The following is an 18,617-nucleotide window of genomic DNA, read 5'->3' as shown; positions in this document are numbered from 1 at the left end:
GGCATGGAAGGAGCCCAGGGAAAAGCTGAGCCTGGAAAAGCAGCCCTTCACCCACCACGTGGCCGGCGCTCCCTACTGCAACTGCTCGCAGCCCGCTCAGGGCTGTCCTAAGCAGGCACAGGCAGCCCCACACGGGCTGCGAGTGGCTACAGCACAGGGCACTGGCCGTGGGGTGGGCGAGGGGCTGCTTTTCCCTGCACTCAGCACCAGCTTGTTCCCTGCTGGTGAGCAGGGGGTTAGGGCTGCACGCTGTACCACGGGGTTGGGAGGCACTGGGAGTGAGCGGGTGCACAAGGCCACACTGGTGTCCCAGAGCCGGCAGGACCCAGAGCAGAGTGGCAGGAGTACACAGTCCCAGCCAGCAGTGGCTCTGTGGAGTCAGGCCAGCTCCCCCCCACTCCCTGCTGGTGCAGCCCAGTCCGGGTCTGCAGACCCCTGCCAACTTGCGCCCCGCTTTGGGCCCCACCAATGCTGGCCCTGAGACATTGGGACATTGGTCCCAAGATGGTGACCAAGGGGCAGGGCTACCTATGAAGCCCTCGACAGCTTGCCAAAACTGGGTAAGTGGCCCTCCACCCAAAATAATTGCCTGCCCTTGATCTAGTTCCTCTTGAAGTCAAAGGGCTCATCTATACCGTAGCAGCATCTTGTCCTATCAGAGATGCCCCTGAGCATGCTTCGTCCATCCATTCCAACATCATACCCCAAACTTTGACGTTTGCTGGTGAAGATGCATTTCCCCAGTCACTTCTTTCAAACACACCAGAGACTGAGGACTTGTGAATGCCTGCAGGGCCTGGTCCTGGAGCATCTTCACCAGTATGTTTCTGGGTTCAGAGTACATGTTTATAGGAGTGGGTGAGCTGAGGATGCTTGTGAATAGCCCAGTGGAAGCTTACTGATGCTGCAGTGTAGATATGGCTGGAGGGTGTTCTGCCATTGGTAACAATGAGAGTATAATTGGGTCCTTTATATAAGCACTTCCACTTTGATGATTAATTATATACTAAGCACATTTTTCATGATTAATGCATCTATTGGTGGGGCGTCCTCTAAACTTATAATGTTATAAAGAGAAAGCAATGAAAGTCAGAGGCCATCATCACAGTTTATGCAAACTAATGTGAAAAAACCCACAAACAAGTACTCGAAATCAAAATGGCAACTTTTTTCATCCCAGGATTACAACGGGAGCAGGATTAGGTCCTATGAATGAAAATAAATGATTTATGTTAGTATGCAGGAGTGGAATCAGTAGATTACTGTTGTGCAGTAATATTGAGACTCACCTTTTTAATTTTAATTTACCAATAAAAAGTCACAGTGGTACTACAGAGAGGTTCTAAGATTTTCTGCTTTTCAAGTACCCACGTGAAAGTTCAGGCAGGTCTGATTGTATCACTAAATGTCATGCTTATTCAAGAGTAGTGTTGTTTGTGATCATATTGTTAAGGGAGATTATATTTTATCTGTAATGACTATTGTTGCTTTAATCTCTTTGAACAGATTCTCGAATTTGATCTGAAAGGGATAGCTCTGGATATTTCATCATCCTTGACAATTGTTGTGAAAGATTTTGAAACAATTGGACAAAACAAGTATGTTCTTTTACTCCTTGTCAAACACCTCCAAATGCAAATACAATTCAAAAGTCCAAGTAAAAGTAGATCTGATACTTTTCTAAAAACAAATAACTGTTTCAGTTAGATTGCTGCTTTGAATTTGCTGTTATTTTATTGTGATTTCATAATTGCTTAGACAGCCTAGACCAGGGGTGCACAATATATACTGTAGACTAGGGGGTCATATGCAGTTCATAGGTCCCCATTTTAGTGGCCTGCCCTAATTGGCTGTTAGATCGCTTTATTAAATAAAAAAGGGATTTTAAAAGAAAACAGGGGATCCTTTGTCCTCACTGGGCAGTATTTTGTTGATCTATGCACACACCTGCATTTGTAGTTGTTTCCAGCTTGCTGACAGGTCGAGGGATGTCAGTAATGGTAGTCCTCCATAACAGAGTGTACCTCAATTAATGCATCCCTCAATAAATTTTGATTTGTGTTCCCCTGTCTTACACCAATTGTCCTTTTCTTTGCCTCTGACCAGTATTCCTCAGTTGCTGCTCTGGGTCAGGATTTCAGCCTTCACTGTGTATTTGATCTGAGGTACAGACAGTTACATAGAGCCAGATCCAAAAGGAAATTAGGTGCTTACAGTAGGACTTTGGTGGAATTTACCATAGGTACTGAAATCCAACATTGCAATCTGAAACACCACCAGCACAGCTGCTACCTAAGTCTGGAAGTGCGCATATGAAGCTCCAACACTTAACACAAGGTCCTGGGGGTCAAACATGCAGAACAGCGGTTCCCAACCTTTGGGTTGCAGTGATAAAAAAAAAAAAAAATGGAGTCATGCATTCTTGGGGAGGGAGGCATGGGCGGGGGGTGGTACATGCCCCCTAGATTTGTGCATGGAGTGGGGGTGGATGCAGGCTGCCCACTGTGGGCTCAGGGCTCCCCACTCTGCTACCCTCCCCCCAGAGCCTCCATGGCAAAGCAGGCTCAGTGCCACTGCTGGGAGCCCCATGCCAGCCATGGCGAGGTACCTCCTGCCTACCCAGCAGCAGTGGAGGGCAAAATTTTGTACTGCCACCACTGCTACTGATGCCAGGTGGGTAGGGGGTGCCTTCCCATGGCAGCATGGCTGGCATGGAGCTCTTGGCAGTGGCATTGAACCTTTCTGCCCTCCTGTCCCATGTCCCACCTGCTGGGCCATGAAGTCCCCTGGGGGGAGGGCAGCAGGGCAGGGAGCCCCATGCCTGCAGCAGGCAGCCAGCATCCTCCCCCCATCACAGGCTCTACTCCAGCCATACCATCTTCAGGGGAAGCAGGGTGGGAGCAGCTGGGCTCTGCTCTCCACTTGGGCTGCAGAAGCCACCATCTCCCATGGGTGGCAGCCAAGGCTTGGGAGCTGTTGGGGGAGGGGAGCAGAGGGTTGCAGGCTCTAGCCTTGGTCCTGTAGTTCTGACAGTTGGGGGCTCCCTCCAGCAGGGTTCAGGGGGCAGGGGGCTTCAGGATGCAAGTGAGGGGCACCAGTGGGAGTGGAGAACTATGGGTAGGGAGTGAGGGTCACCTGGGGGTAGGGGGCATGCTGAGGAAATGGGGTCATGCTGAGGAAAAGGTTGGGAAGCCCTGATCTAGAACTTGAATATTGTGGCGTTCTGCTTTTACTTGTCTAAGTTCTTCATTAGATCTGTCCCTCGTTTTTTAATTCCTCCTTGTGAGGCTAGAGAAAAAAAGTTTCATCCAGGCAACTGATTACAGTGGGCTTTGGATAAGGCTCCCAAATGCATCTGACCAAAAGTACTTCAGATAAGTCAGACACCCTGCTTTTATTAGTTTCAAAACTATTTATGTCAGTGTGTATACACTAAGAAGATAAATGAAAGATAGTCATACCTATACATGTATGGATGAATACTACAGGAAGCATTGATATGCTGTCACTAAAATAAAAATAGTGTATCCAATTTCTCTTTGGTTCGAAGAGGTACATTAATGCACCTCTTCCATAAAAAAGGTACATTTAAAAAGTTTTCCTAGTGGAAAACTTTATTAAAAAAAAAAAAAAGTCCAACATAGTTCTGTGTTTAATTTTACTGTAAATGACAGAGGAAACAATCACGCTGTGAAAAGCATATCTTAGAAGAGAAAAAAGAAAATTATAATGTAAAAGGTCTAGAGTATTGAAATCCTGTTTGTTTTAAGCTGGTAGTTATGTGTTGAAGAGTTTATTTGTTTAGATGCCATCAAATAAATTTCATTTTATAACAAAGTATAAAACTCATACCACGATTTTAGTCTGCGAATTGTTTAAAATTGAAAGCTGTATATTTTAAAAATATATATATTCATATAAGTTTGAAAACTAAAATTAAGTGGAATACCCATTTAATTTACAGGAATGAAAGTGACTATAACTAAAACAGGTTATAATGCAACACTGGGCACATCTACATGTGCAAATGCTGCTGGATGGGTTTAGTCCTTAGTAATTTACTGCAGCGTAAACCCACCATGGGCAGGTGTCTACATGAGCAGGCCATTGGGAGCAGGTTTGTTTCCAAATGGAGCAGCCCAGAAAGGGTTGCTCCCACCCTGTCTGTCCCCCTGCAGCAGCCAGGGGGAGCTCCAGGCTCCCCCTGGGTGCTAGCCCTAGGGCTGTCAGGAGATAGCTGTCTCCTGGTGGGGGCTGAGAGGTTGCTCCCTGCCCCTGGGAGCTGCCTGCTGACAGGGTGGGCTCCGATGGCAGAGCCTGGGCTGGGGCAGTGTCCCTCTTCCCTGACAGCAGGGAATTCCCAGCCCCAGCTCCCCATCTCGGGGATTGGAAGAAGCTGTAGGGGAGGGGTAGGTCCCAGTCCCCTGCCCCAGTGCACAGGTGGGGCAGCTAGCAGCATGCCCCCAGCTGGGTGGGGAATCTAGGGGCTCACTACCCCTTCTAGTGGATTGGGGCAGGGGGCTGGGACCTGCCCCTCCCCCACAGCTCTTTCTAAGACCCATGCCTCAATCACCTAATCAGGGCATGGGCCTGGGAAAGCACTGTAGGGCTGGAACCTGCCCCAGACTGGAACAGTTCCTGGCCAGCCCTGGACTGCATGTGCAGATTTCCATGCAAAGCCCAGGGCTGGCCAGGAAATTTCCCAGTCTGGGGCAGGTCCCAGCCACCCCCTGGCTGGAGAGGGAAGTCTTTCTGTGCAGCAAGCTCCTTGATTTCTCCCTGCCCCTGAAAGCTACCTGCTGCTGGGGTGGGCTCTGCGGGAACAATTTTCTAGCCCCTGCTCTCCAGTTGTGGAGCTGGGGCCAGGAGCTCCCAGCTGCTGGGGTAAAGGGACATTGTTTGACCTGGGCTTCACCACCAGAGTGGCAGCAGGCAACTCCCAGGGGCAATCTCCCTCCTCTGCTGCCTGACTGACCAGGAACAAATTTGCTCCTGGTTGGCAGTCTACAAGTGGCTTACTGCATAGTGACTACTCGACAGTTAATTTGCTACCTACATTGGCAGGTAGCAAATTAACTGCAGAGTAGAGCAAATTATTGTGCAGTAAGGGTCTTTACATGTAGACAGTGACGCTTACTGTGCAGTAAAGCGTCTCGTGTAGATGTGCCCATAGAGTACTTATTAAAAAGTCCAGATGATAATTTTTTGCAAAAGGATTGTATGTTTCCTGGAATAAAAAACTGTCCTGTTTGGAATAGATAAGATGCCATGCAATAAAGATTTGCAGCTTTACAAAATACAAATGCAAATGGTGTATGTAAGAAGGCTTCAGAGCAATTAAATATCCTATTCATATGCATCATTTAGTGTATAACTGCAGTATATATAGCCAGCATTCTGTAATTGTTATTAGTTATTTATATTATTGTAGCTCCTAGACCTAGACAACTTTCAGCATTTTACTACCTATAGTTTTAACAAAAGGAATACTCTTGATTACATTTGATCTTTATTGTCTTCTTCATTTTGTCTTTTTAATTTAAGAATCATAATATATATTTTCTGAGGGGATGAGACAAATACCATATCCTGAACAAACAATAAAAGGACTTCATGCAGCAGTGGGGTGTAAATGAGTGACTGTGGGAGGCAAAGAACCAGAATTCTCTCCCCAAAGTGTTTACTTCTTGGCTCCTGCTGCACCTTGTGGTTGTCTGGCAGGTTTAGCCAGTGAACAATATAGCCCTGACCCACTTACCATGCTGCAATGTGGGGGGTGGAAATCTCCCTTGTCTTGAAGTATAGTGCTATCTCCTGGACATATTACTCCAAATGCAACTTCACCAGTACTGAAAGGTGTGAAAGAATAATTTTTCCATAACTTATATGCAACACTACTATTAATACCTCCCAGTATGCTATTAGTGTTTAAAAACACTACTACACTGTCATTCTTATTCACGTTGCGGTCCAATGTAATCCTTGTGTCCTCTTTTGCAGTACTGCAGTTTAGCGAGTCTGTCCCTAACTTGTATTTGTACATTTTATATTTGTGCATTTGTTCCTCACTAAGTGCAGTACTTTGCACGTGCACTTTCAGAATTTCATCCTATTTATTTAAAACATTTCTTCCAAATTTTCAAGGTCATTTTCCATCTTAATCTCATCCTTCAAAGTAATTAAATTTAATATGTATGCACTCAATTTCATTTTTGAAGTAAAAATTAAAATATTGAACAGTACTGGACCTAAAAAGACTCTTGGAAAATTCCACTTAAACCTTGAGCCATTGACAATTACTCTTGGAGCATGATAATCCAACCAGTTTGTACGTACTTTATAGTAGTTTCATTTAAACTATATTTCCTTAAATTTATTTGTGAGAATGCTATTGGAGACATTTTCTCATATCTAAATGGCCCTCCTATCTTTGATGATATCTCTTCCACCCCACCATTTAGTCACTAAGGACCCAACCTCTGGAGATTCATCTAGGTTAGAAATACCTGAAATGCATTGCAGGCCTTTGACCTCAGACACTTTAGAAAGCAGGATGTAGAAGGAAGAAACTGAATCGGAAAGCCTACCAGGCCTCCTAGGTCTTGTGATGTGCTCTTCATTATAACACTAAATATAGTAGGATTCTTATCTGAAGCTTTAAGATCAACTCAGTGATTGGAGCAAGAATCCAGCTAGTTCTTGTATTTTCAAACTGGATCATCTTTTCCTTATCTGCTGTTATATTTGCAAACATCAGCTGGGCTTATGTTTACATTTCACATAAGAATGATTAAGGGCTGATTGTCATAAATATTGTTTGTTAATGGACCAGAATTAGCTCCCAGGTATGTATCCCATGTACAAATAAAAACGAACAAAGAAAAATGTCTGGGAAAGTGACTTCCACATACAGAGCTAGGAAAAGTACATTGTGCAAAATAAAAATGAGGATGGTGAAATAACTATTTTACAATCACCAACTGTTTTAGGGTCATGGACAGATATTCATTTGATGCGTGTACAGCAAGTTGGCTCTATTTTAAAAATAGCTACCATTACAAAACTTAAGACAGGAGAAAACAGAAGTCTTACTTCAAAGTCAAACCTTTTACACATCTTACCTTCTTTTACTACTCCACATAACTATGTCACTTAATTTTCCATAATTTAAAATGTGTCATAGACACTTCAGTACCCAGTTAATAACATGGAAAATGCATTCCAAACATGCAAAGAATGTTACGTTTTGATATAAATTTTATTGTGGGGTTTCATGTTCATGGTTTTTCAGCAGTCCTAGATGAAAGCCATTCAGCTTAGAAATGAATAGTGCTTTTGGTTGTGCTCAGTATTCAGAGTGTTGTTAACTCTAAGATAACTAAAAGTTCAGTTAAGAGTTCTTTGAAGACCTGAAATTGTTTTGTATTTTAAAGAAAAGTATATCCCACATTCAGCTGCACACAGACTTGTACTGTAGTAATAAAATGCAGCATTTCAGTTCCTTAAAGTGCTTAGTTTCTGTGTGCTTAGGCCTGCCTTTTCTGGTTGATTTTACAAATTCACAATAATGAAGAAAGTTTTTAATTTTTTACTTTGTAAGATTCTGATGGTATAGTCCTAAAACAGCTGAGCCTTTCTTTTTCACTACATTTGGCACAATTCCCATGGAATGAGGATTTTGCCCTTATATGTATAAACAGGAAAATATTAGAAACTCTTAGGAGGTTTGAAGAAGTGCTATATTAACTTCCTGCAAGTTGTATAGTTTAAGTTGTTATCCATCTCTGTGAATCAGATTAAAGAAACATAATTCTGAATTAATCTATTATTCAATAAAGTGAGCCACAATCAGTGCAGGAACCTCCTGGCCTGTTTTTTTGTTTTGTTTTGGGGTTTGTTTGGGGGGGTTTTTTGGTGGGGGGGAGGAGGTCAGTGTACCCCAGCCCTGACCAGCAGTATCACAGGACTTGCAAAAGATGCTAAGTAATTTAAAAATTGGCAAATTAGACTGGTTTATGTTAAGCACATGAAAGTCTAGAGATAGATGTCAACAGAGTGCAATGCCTGGAACAATGACACCCAGACTCTAGGAGCGCTATAATTTTTATTTATATATATAGGAGCCTAGGAGGAGGTTACCAGATTTACTTTGACATGTGCATTTTATGTCATGAATTGAATTTAGGCCTTCTGGAGTGAAAGCCTAGTATTGCATAAACCCAGTACAGGCTGTTCATCAAGTAGAGAACCCTTAGCTTCAGAAAGGCAAACAGTGCCACTGTGCCAGTAAGCCAACACCCACATTTTCACATTCTTATTCATATATTGATCTTGCAGTATGGAGGGCTAGACTGAGTTATTAGACTCTGCTTTGAATATGAGGGAGCATTTCAGCTTGTGCTATGCTGTAAAGAGAGTTCCTCCTTTCCCTAGCTTAATTCCTTTTGCGGTGGAGTGAGGTGGGGCCAGTAATTTACATAGCTTGTGGCTTAGTTTACTCGTCACTCCAAAACTCAAGTTCCAAACTCAGTTGCCTTGCTTGGTGGAAAGAATGGAGCATGATTTGCCCCAATCCCCCTTCCCCTGACCACTGGCTCATTCACACAGAGGAGTAAATAGCAGCCTTTGTGCCCTAAACAAAATCCTGAGGAGGGAAGGAACTGGGGTGGGGTAGAGTAGGGTATCAGTATTACCTGCACTGGGGACTCAAATCCATGACTGCTTCTGGCACAGAGCTGTCTGGCCAGCTACTGCTGCTAAGGGAATGGCTGATGCAGCTGGTGACTCACTTCCCCACCCCAAGTTATGGTGCTGCATTCATAGGAACCATATCAGCCCTGACTTTTCTCCCATCCAGCAGGGTGATGTGTGGCAGCACAGATCATTGAGTAGGCACCCTGTACAGTAATTCATTCAGACCATTATCATACCATGCAGGAGAAAGAATTCTGTTCCTTTGCTTCTACATCTACTAAAACACTATTTGCTGCAGTGGTGTATTTCTGCAATTTAGGACAACGTGAACATTATGCATATTTTTCCATTTTCCTGGACCCAGAATTTACTACTGTTTGCAGAAATGTGGTGATCCTTTAAGAGCAGACCAGCATTAAATTATGACAAGAAGTCTAACCTATTGGAAAAAAGTAAATTTAAAAAATACTTGACACAACAATATTAAAATTCACCACAGAAATAGCCAGAGAGAGCTCTCACATGACTAAGTGCTTAGCTGGTTTTTCCAACATAAAGATATCTGAGAAGAAAACATCTGTTTTCTATTATGTTATATTAGCCTTGTCAAGGCTTTGAAAATCGCTCATTCTACTGGGAAAAAATGAATATACAGTTTGAAGAAAATGTAACATTTAGAATCTTTTTCAGCAACTGAATGCAAACGGTAGATCATAAAGTTACAAACACCATGGTCTTTTCAGGAAGTTACAATTCTGTGAAGTGATTTTATTCCATTTGTAGGCAGGCATGTCATCCGGTTTTCATATTTTCGAGACTACATAGTTAGTAACAGAGCAACACAGAAAAAAATAGGATGAACACACCCTTCTGTGTAACTACAGTCACTAAATCTACAGCAAGGACAATTAACTGCAGCTGTCTTCTGCGGCATAAATTTGTAATCACAATTGTTTAACCAAATTTAACCTATTAACCTAGCTGGAAATGTATTTAGATTCTTCTGCTGAAACTGGATGTCTGCATGGACTCTTGGATCTGAGTCTGGACAAAATTACACTTGGAATGGCTTCAAAAGGAAGGGTGAGTTGCTGCACTGGATGGTGCAGCAGCTGTTGTGCTGTAGCCATTATAGGCTAGGGACAGAAATTACACTTAAACCAGTATAAGTGCTTGGAACCCGGTTCAGATCTGTAACACAACAGAAGTTTAGTGTGCATAAACTGCTTTCAAAGTGGCTGAAATCAGTTTAAGATAAAAACTGAATGGATGTAGTATCAGATTTAGCTCATTTAGGTTTAATCAGTTTATTGAACTGCTGTCCCAGATCACCTCCAGATTCAAGTCGACTCTTACTCCCCCAGCATCCCAGGATGCTTTCCACCTCCCCTGCAACCCTTCCCTTCCCCTTGCAGGGTGGGTGGGCTAGCTTTGGCCCCAGGGAGGCATGCTCTAACGTCCCCCAGCTTCTGGCTTGTGCCACTGCAGGCATGTGGCTGCATTTACAGAATCAAAAGTGAATGACTGTTCACTTGCTTATCAGTTCAATCTTTGCAGCCTAGACTAATCTGTGAAGATTGAATCAATTCAGCCTTGGGCATTTTGACTGTCTGCACTAAGCCTTGAAGATGCTCCAAGTATACGTTTGTCTATACCCTCGGTTATGGAGGTTTCACTTGGATGTGGGAGTTCTGTGTATGGGTCTAAATGCAAAGTAGAGCCTTCCATTTTATAATCTCTTTAATCCTTCCTGAGGAGTTCACTTTTTCAACTGATGATGTTCATAGTGTGTTTTTTTCAAATGATACTCCTGCAAAAATCACTGTTAAAATTAATGAAGTATGATTTGTGTTTAAACAAGCATATTTAATAACAAGAGTAAGCATTAAAAGATGGGGGACAAGGGTCTAGGGATGACCTCTGTAGTTTAACCTATGTTGTCAATGGGAGTGTTTGGATGTAAGTATTATAATTTATGATGGAAAAGCAACTATGATGGGGAATGGATGCTATAAATCTCTGACAAAAAAACTTCTAAACTAGAAGGCAAAATATTTCAAGAGAAGAGAAAGGACATATATTGAACTGATAAATATTGGTGTGCCTCCACTGAAATGAATGGATTACTGCAATTGTATGGGAAGAGGATCTGGAAGTCTGGCATAGGAGAGCTACATAAAAAGCTAACATGATACTTCAAAAGAGAAAAATGGTAATTCATTGGTCGGTGCTGTGAACTAGGATTTCCTAATCCAGCCATGAATGCAGTGTTTCACTTCTCTTGATATTTAGGTTTCTGTGAGGAAGTGTTAACCACAGCACCAACGGATTAATTAGTTGTCACAAGTACAATGCTTTCTTTAACAGTTAGTCATCAGTAATTTTCTGAATGTAATATTAAAAGGTAAAAGAATAACATCCCTTGAATAGCATAGGGAAGACAGTACATGACTAACATTGATATAAGATGCACATCAAATAGTTGATTTATCTTTTGAAATTGGAAACTTCAGACAAAATCCCAGTAGGACCTTAAATGCTAAATTGATGGCACAAGACAATGTTTATATGCTGCTCAAATTTTAACCCAGAAGGATTTCTGTTGTGCTGCTTGAAACTTGCCACATAATCAAACAAGTGCACCAGCATAATTTGGTTAGGCAGTGCTGAGAAGAATGAAAAAAAATGCAAACTTAGGTTGCAAAATTTCAGAAGTGTCATGATTGTACAGCTGCTCTTAAAGTCAGGAGATGTAAGGGTGTGGTTATTGAGACTGTCATCCAGATTATATGTGAATCTAATTTTATTTGGTTTTACAAATTCTCTTTAATTATCATTTGAGCAAGTGCACACTCATATATATTGAATGGTTTTGGTAACCTTTCATTTAAAAGAACAAACAAACCTACAAGTTGTATCAAATCCGACTAGCGAATTTATGAAGCTTCTCAAAAAATAAAGAAAAATCTATCCTTGGAAAGCCTTTCTTTCTCTCTCTCCAGAATCATTTGGCTTCACTCTTTTTAGGTAAGCCTGGTTAATATATTTTCTCTGGAGTGAGAGTTTTGGGTGAAGCTCATATTTAACAACAGGATCACTTTCATATAAGGTGTTTGTGTTAATTGCACATAAACACCAACTCTGCCACACTTTTAAAATCCAATATATGGTGTAACAATAGAGCAAATAAGCCACTAAGATGTTCCACATATAACATATAATGTCTTTGCATATAGTTTGTAACACACCTTAAATTGTAAGTGTGACGTGGGAGCTGACCCATGACAGATCCTGATGCTCACATGTGTGTTGGGATCCAGCATGAGTGTAAGCAGGTTGACATACCTGCTGCTTTGCAGGCTGGCTTTGCTCACTTGTGAGTTCCTCAGTAGTTCTCTATACACAAACAGTATCTTTGCACCAAGCAAACAAACTCTCATCTCCTCTTCTGGCAGTGAGCTTACCTGCATCATAATTTGCCCCCTGGCCATAAGCTGTTCGTTCTCCAAATTGCTGCCCCTTCTGCATTCTCTCTCTCTCTTTTTCCTCAGGTTTTTAACTGCTAGCAGGCTGCTCCCTCATTAGATAACTCCCTGCAGATGGGCTTCTGCAGCAGGGATATCTGCTCCCTCTTCAAAGGTTGGATCACCCTGTCTGATCAGCGGGATCATGCTAGTTCTGGAACTGGGGCCCCCACCCAAGCCCTGGTGGCAGAGAGGAGGGGTGCCATGAGCCCTACGTCAAAGAATGCCTCACTGTGCCCCAGATCTTTAAAAGTCAGATATGCATCTGGGATCCCCAGTTGCACACACCTGTTATTTTGTTGTTGTTTTTAAAGTTTCCGGGACACCCATGGAAGTGACAGCTGGAGAGCCTGGTAGGTCCTCACTCCCAAGATGGAGGCACTGCTTTACAGTGCAGGGCATAGGCAGTTGGAGAGCAGGGGGTACCCAGTTGCCTATGTGCTGCACCATGGGTCCCTAAACATGGGGAAGTTTAAAAAGCCATTTCCCCAATAGATGACTAGCTTCTTGCACTACTTGAGGGAAGCCAGGAGTTGATCTTTGATCTTTCTCACTCGGTTAGGAAGGAGTATATTATTCATGCTGTTTTCCATCCTCTTCTTCCTTATTTTTATAATCATATTTATATTATCATAGTGCCTAAACACAATAGTCATGGAGCAGAGCCTCTATATGCCCGGCGGTATACGAAAATAGAACCAAAAAAAAAAAAATCTCTGCCCTAAAGAACTTAAAATTTAACAATAAGACAAGAAAAAGTAGAAGGATACAGACAGTTGAGAGTATACAGAGAGACACAGAGAAGCTAAACACTGTCAGTTTTTATAGGTATAGCAAACAAGAAGCGTTTTAAATAGGAATTTGAAGCAGAACAATGAAGTAGATTTGTGGAACTCCTCCCAAATGTAAGTAGAGAGAGGTTGTTAGCCATGTTAGTCTCAAGTTAGGCAGAAGGCAGGGCAGGTTGGCAACTTAGTAGGCCATTGCCTACAAATATGTGAGCCAGTTAGTCTCTTAGGTGCCAATGTTCCCTGCCTTCTGCCAAAAGTGAAGGAAAGTATGACAGTTTTAGCTGTGTAGGTGGATCAGAAAGTTCATGTTGAGAAAAGCAATGTAGAAGAAATCAACACAATTTTGATGTATATAGGTATTAGGACCTAGAAAGAGGCCTGATTTGAAGATAACACTATTACAGGACTGAGTGACAGGCAATATGGCAGTGTTATCCAGAGTGATTGAGAAAGGAAGGAACTGTGTGGTAGAGGAGGTGAGACCTTTGTTTTAACCATCTTGAACTTGAGCTGATGACATCCACAAACACATTTCAAAGAATAGGCCAAGATTTTATTTTGACCAACAGCAGACAGATCAGGAATACAGAAGTAGTTCTTTGAGTCACCAGTACAGAGATGGTAGCTAATTTTTAATTTGTGGATGAGAAAGGGACCAAGGGCAGGACCCTATAGAACCCACAAAGACAATTGTTAAGGAGATAATGAGGAGAGGGATTATATGGCCTTGTTGTCTGAAATAGCAGGAGACTGGACTCAATGACCTGTGTTCCAAAGGCATACTGAAGGAGAGGCAATAGAAGAAATGAGAGCTGACAGAGATATAGAATCCTAGGGTGGACAAGATTTTTAAGAAAACGGCACAGCTGATTGTTTTAGTGTCTGACAGTTCAAGGAGGATAAAGAAGGAGTCCTGGTGCTGAGATCTGACAAAGTTGTCATCATTATACACCTTGGCAAGAGTGATTTCAGCTGAGTGCAGGAAGCAGAAGTAAGATTAGAGAGGATCTCGGATGGAATTAGAATGGGTGAATGGTACAAAATGAGTGTGAATAGCTCAACCATCTCAATGATCGATCCTCTAAGTGAGTTCAAAGGTGAAAAGGGAAATAGGCTGCTGGCTGAAGAGGCAAGAGAACTCAAAGGTGTTTTCTTAAAATGAGACTTAAGACTAATAAACCAAGCTTGTATTCTGAAGGGAAGGAGCTAGAAGAGCATGGGAAGTTTAGGAGAAGAGTAAGGGATGAATATGTCATGAAGGAGTTTATAAGCTGGAATTAGTTGGTGATACTGGTACAAGTGGAAGGACTGGAAGAAAAGTAGACAATACATTTCTGCATCTGTGAGATAAGAGAAAGAAGAGAGTTGTATAAGGAGGAATAGGAAGGGTAGGTAAGCTGCGTGGAGGGAAAGCCTTAGTTTATCTCATGAAAGAAATCACATGGTCCTGCAAAAAGAGAGAAGTGGAGGAGGGAGGAAGGCAAGTTTGAGGAGTGAGTCAAAGCTGGTAAAAAGCAGCTGGGATTGTGAGTATGGGATTCACTTATGCTGGAAAGCTAGAGTTGTTTAGCTAGAAAGGAAGATGACAAACAAGAATGAATCCCATGTCATTCTAGCTTAAGGCGTATACTTATCCTTTGTGTATAGAAAAACATAAAGAATAGAATGGGACAGCCTACAATGTATATTTACATTGAATGTTTAATACTTAATGTATCCTAAATCATCTTGCAAACAATGAATTAAATACTGATGACCTGAGAACATTTTACTGAGACAGAGAAGAGGAGCTAAATAATCATATTTACCCTTGCCTTTTTTGAGAAATGTCATAGGATCTTTATATTTTCTTTGGAGAAATGCCAAAGGCTTCCAAAATGACCTCAACTAAGTTCTTGAGTAAAGATTTTATTTCTTGAAGTTTGGCTATAATACCGGCAAGTCTTTGAAAAGTATGTTCTCTTTAAAGTTTGCACAACAATTACTCAAGGTTATCTCACCCACAAAAATGTCAGGGATTCTAGTAATCTACTTCAACATTTGAAAAAACTGCCAATACATGTACAGACAGTATTATCTCAGAGAGTTAGTTAACCATGTTAGTCTGACACTAAGCAGAAGGCAAGGCAGGGTGGCCGGCACCTTATAGGCTAATTAGTTCACAAAGACATGAATGTTCATAGGCTGCAGCCTACTTCATCAAATGCTATGTAATATTTGACAAATTATTCTATAAGGTGCCACCCTGCCTTTAGTATAATTTCAGATAGGAAATGCGATGGTGTTTGACAATTACAGATTTTTACATTTTTAACAAATTTTTGCATTTGCAGACATTTACAGTTGCACTGAAAAAATTGTATATCAAATTATCCATCTTAAAACATATTCTTATATTCTTAGGATCATATAAATTAAGTCTATTAACAAGACTCAATTAATCTGTTGGATATGACAACTTCTGCAAGAACACCCAGGCTGTGGGCTCCCAGTGGTAGAAATGTTTTCCTGGTCAGCTTCTACAGCAAAGATTCTCAATCAGGGTGTACCCCATAGGGTACATGCAGTGTTAGCAGTGTTATGTGTGGAAACATGATCTACAAGGTAAACCCAAAAATTTCAGAGAGGAATCCATGGTGTTTTTACATTCTGATCTGTTGTGGTTTTCCTGAGATCATTGCACCAGAATTGCTCTCCTATTTTTTCTATAGTAAAAAAGTGAGTGAAAAATGTAAGAGGTGGTGTTTTTGGAAGGTTGTCTTGAGTCTATCGAAGTTGAGAGCCACAGTTCTATTGGCAGGGCTCTTGAGCCACTGTTTAAATCTGCCCTCACAGCTGCTCTCTCAATTCCTGCTGCCACCTGCTCTCACAATTCCTAAAGGAGGGCAGAGGGCCATAATTAAAAGCATACTTTGTGTGGTCTGCAAGAAGGTAGTTTTATTTGATGCCTATAATAAATAAATCAATTATGTTATTCTATTTTATTTATATATGTGACTATATATGCCCACATATAAAAACAATTATAATACTTAACTTTTACACAGAATTTCCTAAGGATCTCAAAACACTTAATAGAAGAAAGTAAGCATTTCCAGTTAATGAGTGGTAACTCTATGCCTCAGAGAGATTTAGTGACAATAGTTCGGAAAGTATATATATTTAAATAGTTATATGTGTGCATATCCCATCCTCTTCCTAGGGTTTCAGCGTTGTTCACTGTGTTAAAAGTATTTCAGGAGGGGTCAGCATCTTGAGTGAAGCCACTAGCAAATTTTTGGTTGTATTAAAATAGAAAATATAAAGATAGGCCTATTTATCTATAGGGAATATATGGAATGCTTTCAGTTTTTTAAATGTATAATCTTGTGCACTCTTACCTTTTTAACCTGTTTGGTTATCCAAAGGCTAATAGGCACAAATTAGCTATAGATGAAGGGTCAGCAATGTTTTTGGGCACAGTGCCAAAAACACCTTCAACCTCAACTTGTAAGATGTTGGCATGCTGGGGCAGCTGGCAGGGTAGCTGTAAGGGGCCCAATCCTTGTTGTGGCAGCGCAGCCCCGGCCACTTCCCTGCTGTCCGCCCAGACGTGTGCATACCAAGCAAAATTCCTTCGCATGCCACACTCTGGCATGCATCCTGGGGATTGCCTAACTGCTATAGATGTGGTTATTTGCTTAATACTTAAGAGGGTACTCTAATGTAATATCTTTTCTTCTTTTCAGATTAATTGGCAGTGCATCGGTAGCGCTTAAGGAACTTGTGGGCAACCAGAGTAGATCTCTTCCCTACAAGCTTGTTCCCTTGCTGAATGAAAGGGGGCAAGGAACTGGAGTGAGTGACTTCATTCTTTTTGTTTTACTGTAGTATGGAGTAAAATATTTTATTGAGAGAGTTCAATATGAAATCAAAACAGCTGGATTTATAGATGAAATGATTAACAATTTAAGCAAACCACCAAGAAGAGAAACAGATGTAACATATGACTACATCCACAACATTGAACTTAATATAGAAACATTTTTTTTTAAATAGGGATTTTCAATAATAAATATTTGTAATATAGAGCATATATTTTGTTAACATCAACATTACACTGGATACTTGGAGAAAATTTGTTATTTACTTATATGCTAGTTTTAATTCCCATATACAGGTTTTTCAGTGTACATATAATATGTGTATCTCTTTCTACAAAGGCAACGATTGATCTGGTGGTAGGATATGAGCCACCAGCAGGCGCTACAAATCCAACTGATCCTGGGGGGACAAATATACAAGACACTGAAGGTATTTCCTCCTTTTTCAGAACATTATACTCATAAAGTCATGTGGATTTTTAAAAGATTAGTCACAATTGTTCATCAAAGAGAATGGGAAGTGAATGACAAGCTAGCAAGTCTAAACTAGCTAACAGTAATGTGCTTTTGATTGCAGATGTTGCAGAACAGCTATGCAGAGGAAACTGTTTCCTGATAAAACTGATTGTTCTTTCTAAAGACGCTATTGCTTTCACTGGGAATGGGCTTGCAGCGGATAAGATAACTGAAAATATCATTTTTAAGTAAATAAACTTTTTTTCTGACACGCAGAGAAACTGCGATAAAGAACTACAGTGATGTAGTGCAGGCCAACAAAAACAAAGCAATCATAATTGGAAAAATTGCATTCCATGCTTTTCAATAGAAGATTCTGTGCCCTTCGAGAAAAATGTTAAAGCAGGGTTGTCCTGCACTAGCCAAGGGTGTACCAGTAGAGGCCATAGACCCCCAGGACCATGCACCATGTATCCCCCACTGCTCCGTGGGTCCCAGTGCTCAACCCCACTGCAGTGTGAATCCCCTCTCTCTCCTGTGGGCCCCTGTGGACCCCTTCCTACACTGTGTATCTTCCCCACTGTACTGTACACACTGTTGTTCTTCCTGCCACTGCATCGTGTGCCTGAGTAACCCCTAGCTGCTGCACAGGGCCCCTCCTCCACTGCACCATGTACTGAGATGCCCCACCTCACCCTAAGTTCCTCAGCTGTGGGCCCCCTGTTGCATCACATCCCTTGGGAGCCCTGAGCTCCCTCAGCATTGTAGGCTGAGCCATGCTGCACCACCATGCCCCCTGAGGTAAGGAAGGAGAAGCTGAAGGGAGAGGGAGCCTGGAGACCCTGCTTCTGTAACCAGAGCAATGGGGAGAATGGCAGCCATGAGGGAGCCCAGGTGCCACAATTTAATACCTCACAAGTTGCATGCAGCCCACAGGCCACATTGGACAGTCCTGCTTTAAAGCATTATCCATAGGGACTAAATGTCAGATCCAATTTCCTTTTACCCAGATGTGTGCCATTTTGAGTAGTTCTGGCATTTATACATAATTTGTGATTCTTTCACCCTCTAACAGAATAAAATTTCCCTGCACATCTGCCTGTGTGCCTGCCATAAACAGAATGAAGGCAGAGGATCCTCCCCTGTTCTTGGCAAATGGCATAGTTAGGGCAAACACCCAGAAATCAGAAGACCCTGGTTCTAGGTCTCCCTCATCCAGGGAGAGGTTAAATCTGCATCTCCTGCTTCCCAGCAGGCTGCAGCTTTGGGCCTCCCCTTGAAGCTGACTG

At 41.8% G+C, this 18,617-nt stretch overlaps 1 protein-coding gene across 2 annotated transcripts in view; it reads left to right on the top strand.

Moving 5' to 3' along the window:
• MYOF (myoferlin) overlaps positions 1-18,617 on the top strand; it is a 119,403-nt gene that overhangs the window by 10,887 nt on the left and 89,899 nt on the right. For both annotated transcript variants that reach the window (XM_014522619.2, XM_014522618.2), the window contains exons 3-5: positions 1,507-1,598; positions 16,738-16,846; positions 17,212-17,302. In XM_014522619.2, the coding sequence (XP_014378105.1) occupies positions 1,507-1,598; positions 16,738-16,846; positions 17,212-17,302 (292 nt within the window). The remainder of the gene's footprint in view (positions 1-1,506; positions 1,599-16,737; positions 16,847-17,211; positions 17,303-18,617) is intronic.

The sequence above is a fragment of the Alligator sinensis genome, unplaced genomic scaffold (assembly GCF_000455745.1).
Source record: "Alligator sinensis unplaced genomic scaffold, ASM45574v1 scaffold472_2, whole genome shotgun sequence".
In the NCBI taxonomy this organism is placed as follows: Eukaryota; Metazoa; Chordata; order Crocodylia; family Alligatoridae; genus Alligator; species Alligator sinensis.
Note: the sequence above shows the minus strand (reverse complement) of the source record. Positions and strands in the feature narration are given on the sequence as shown.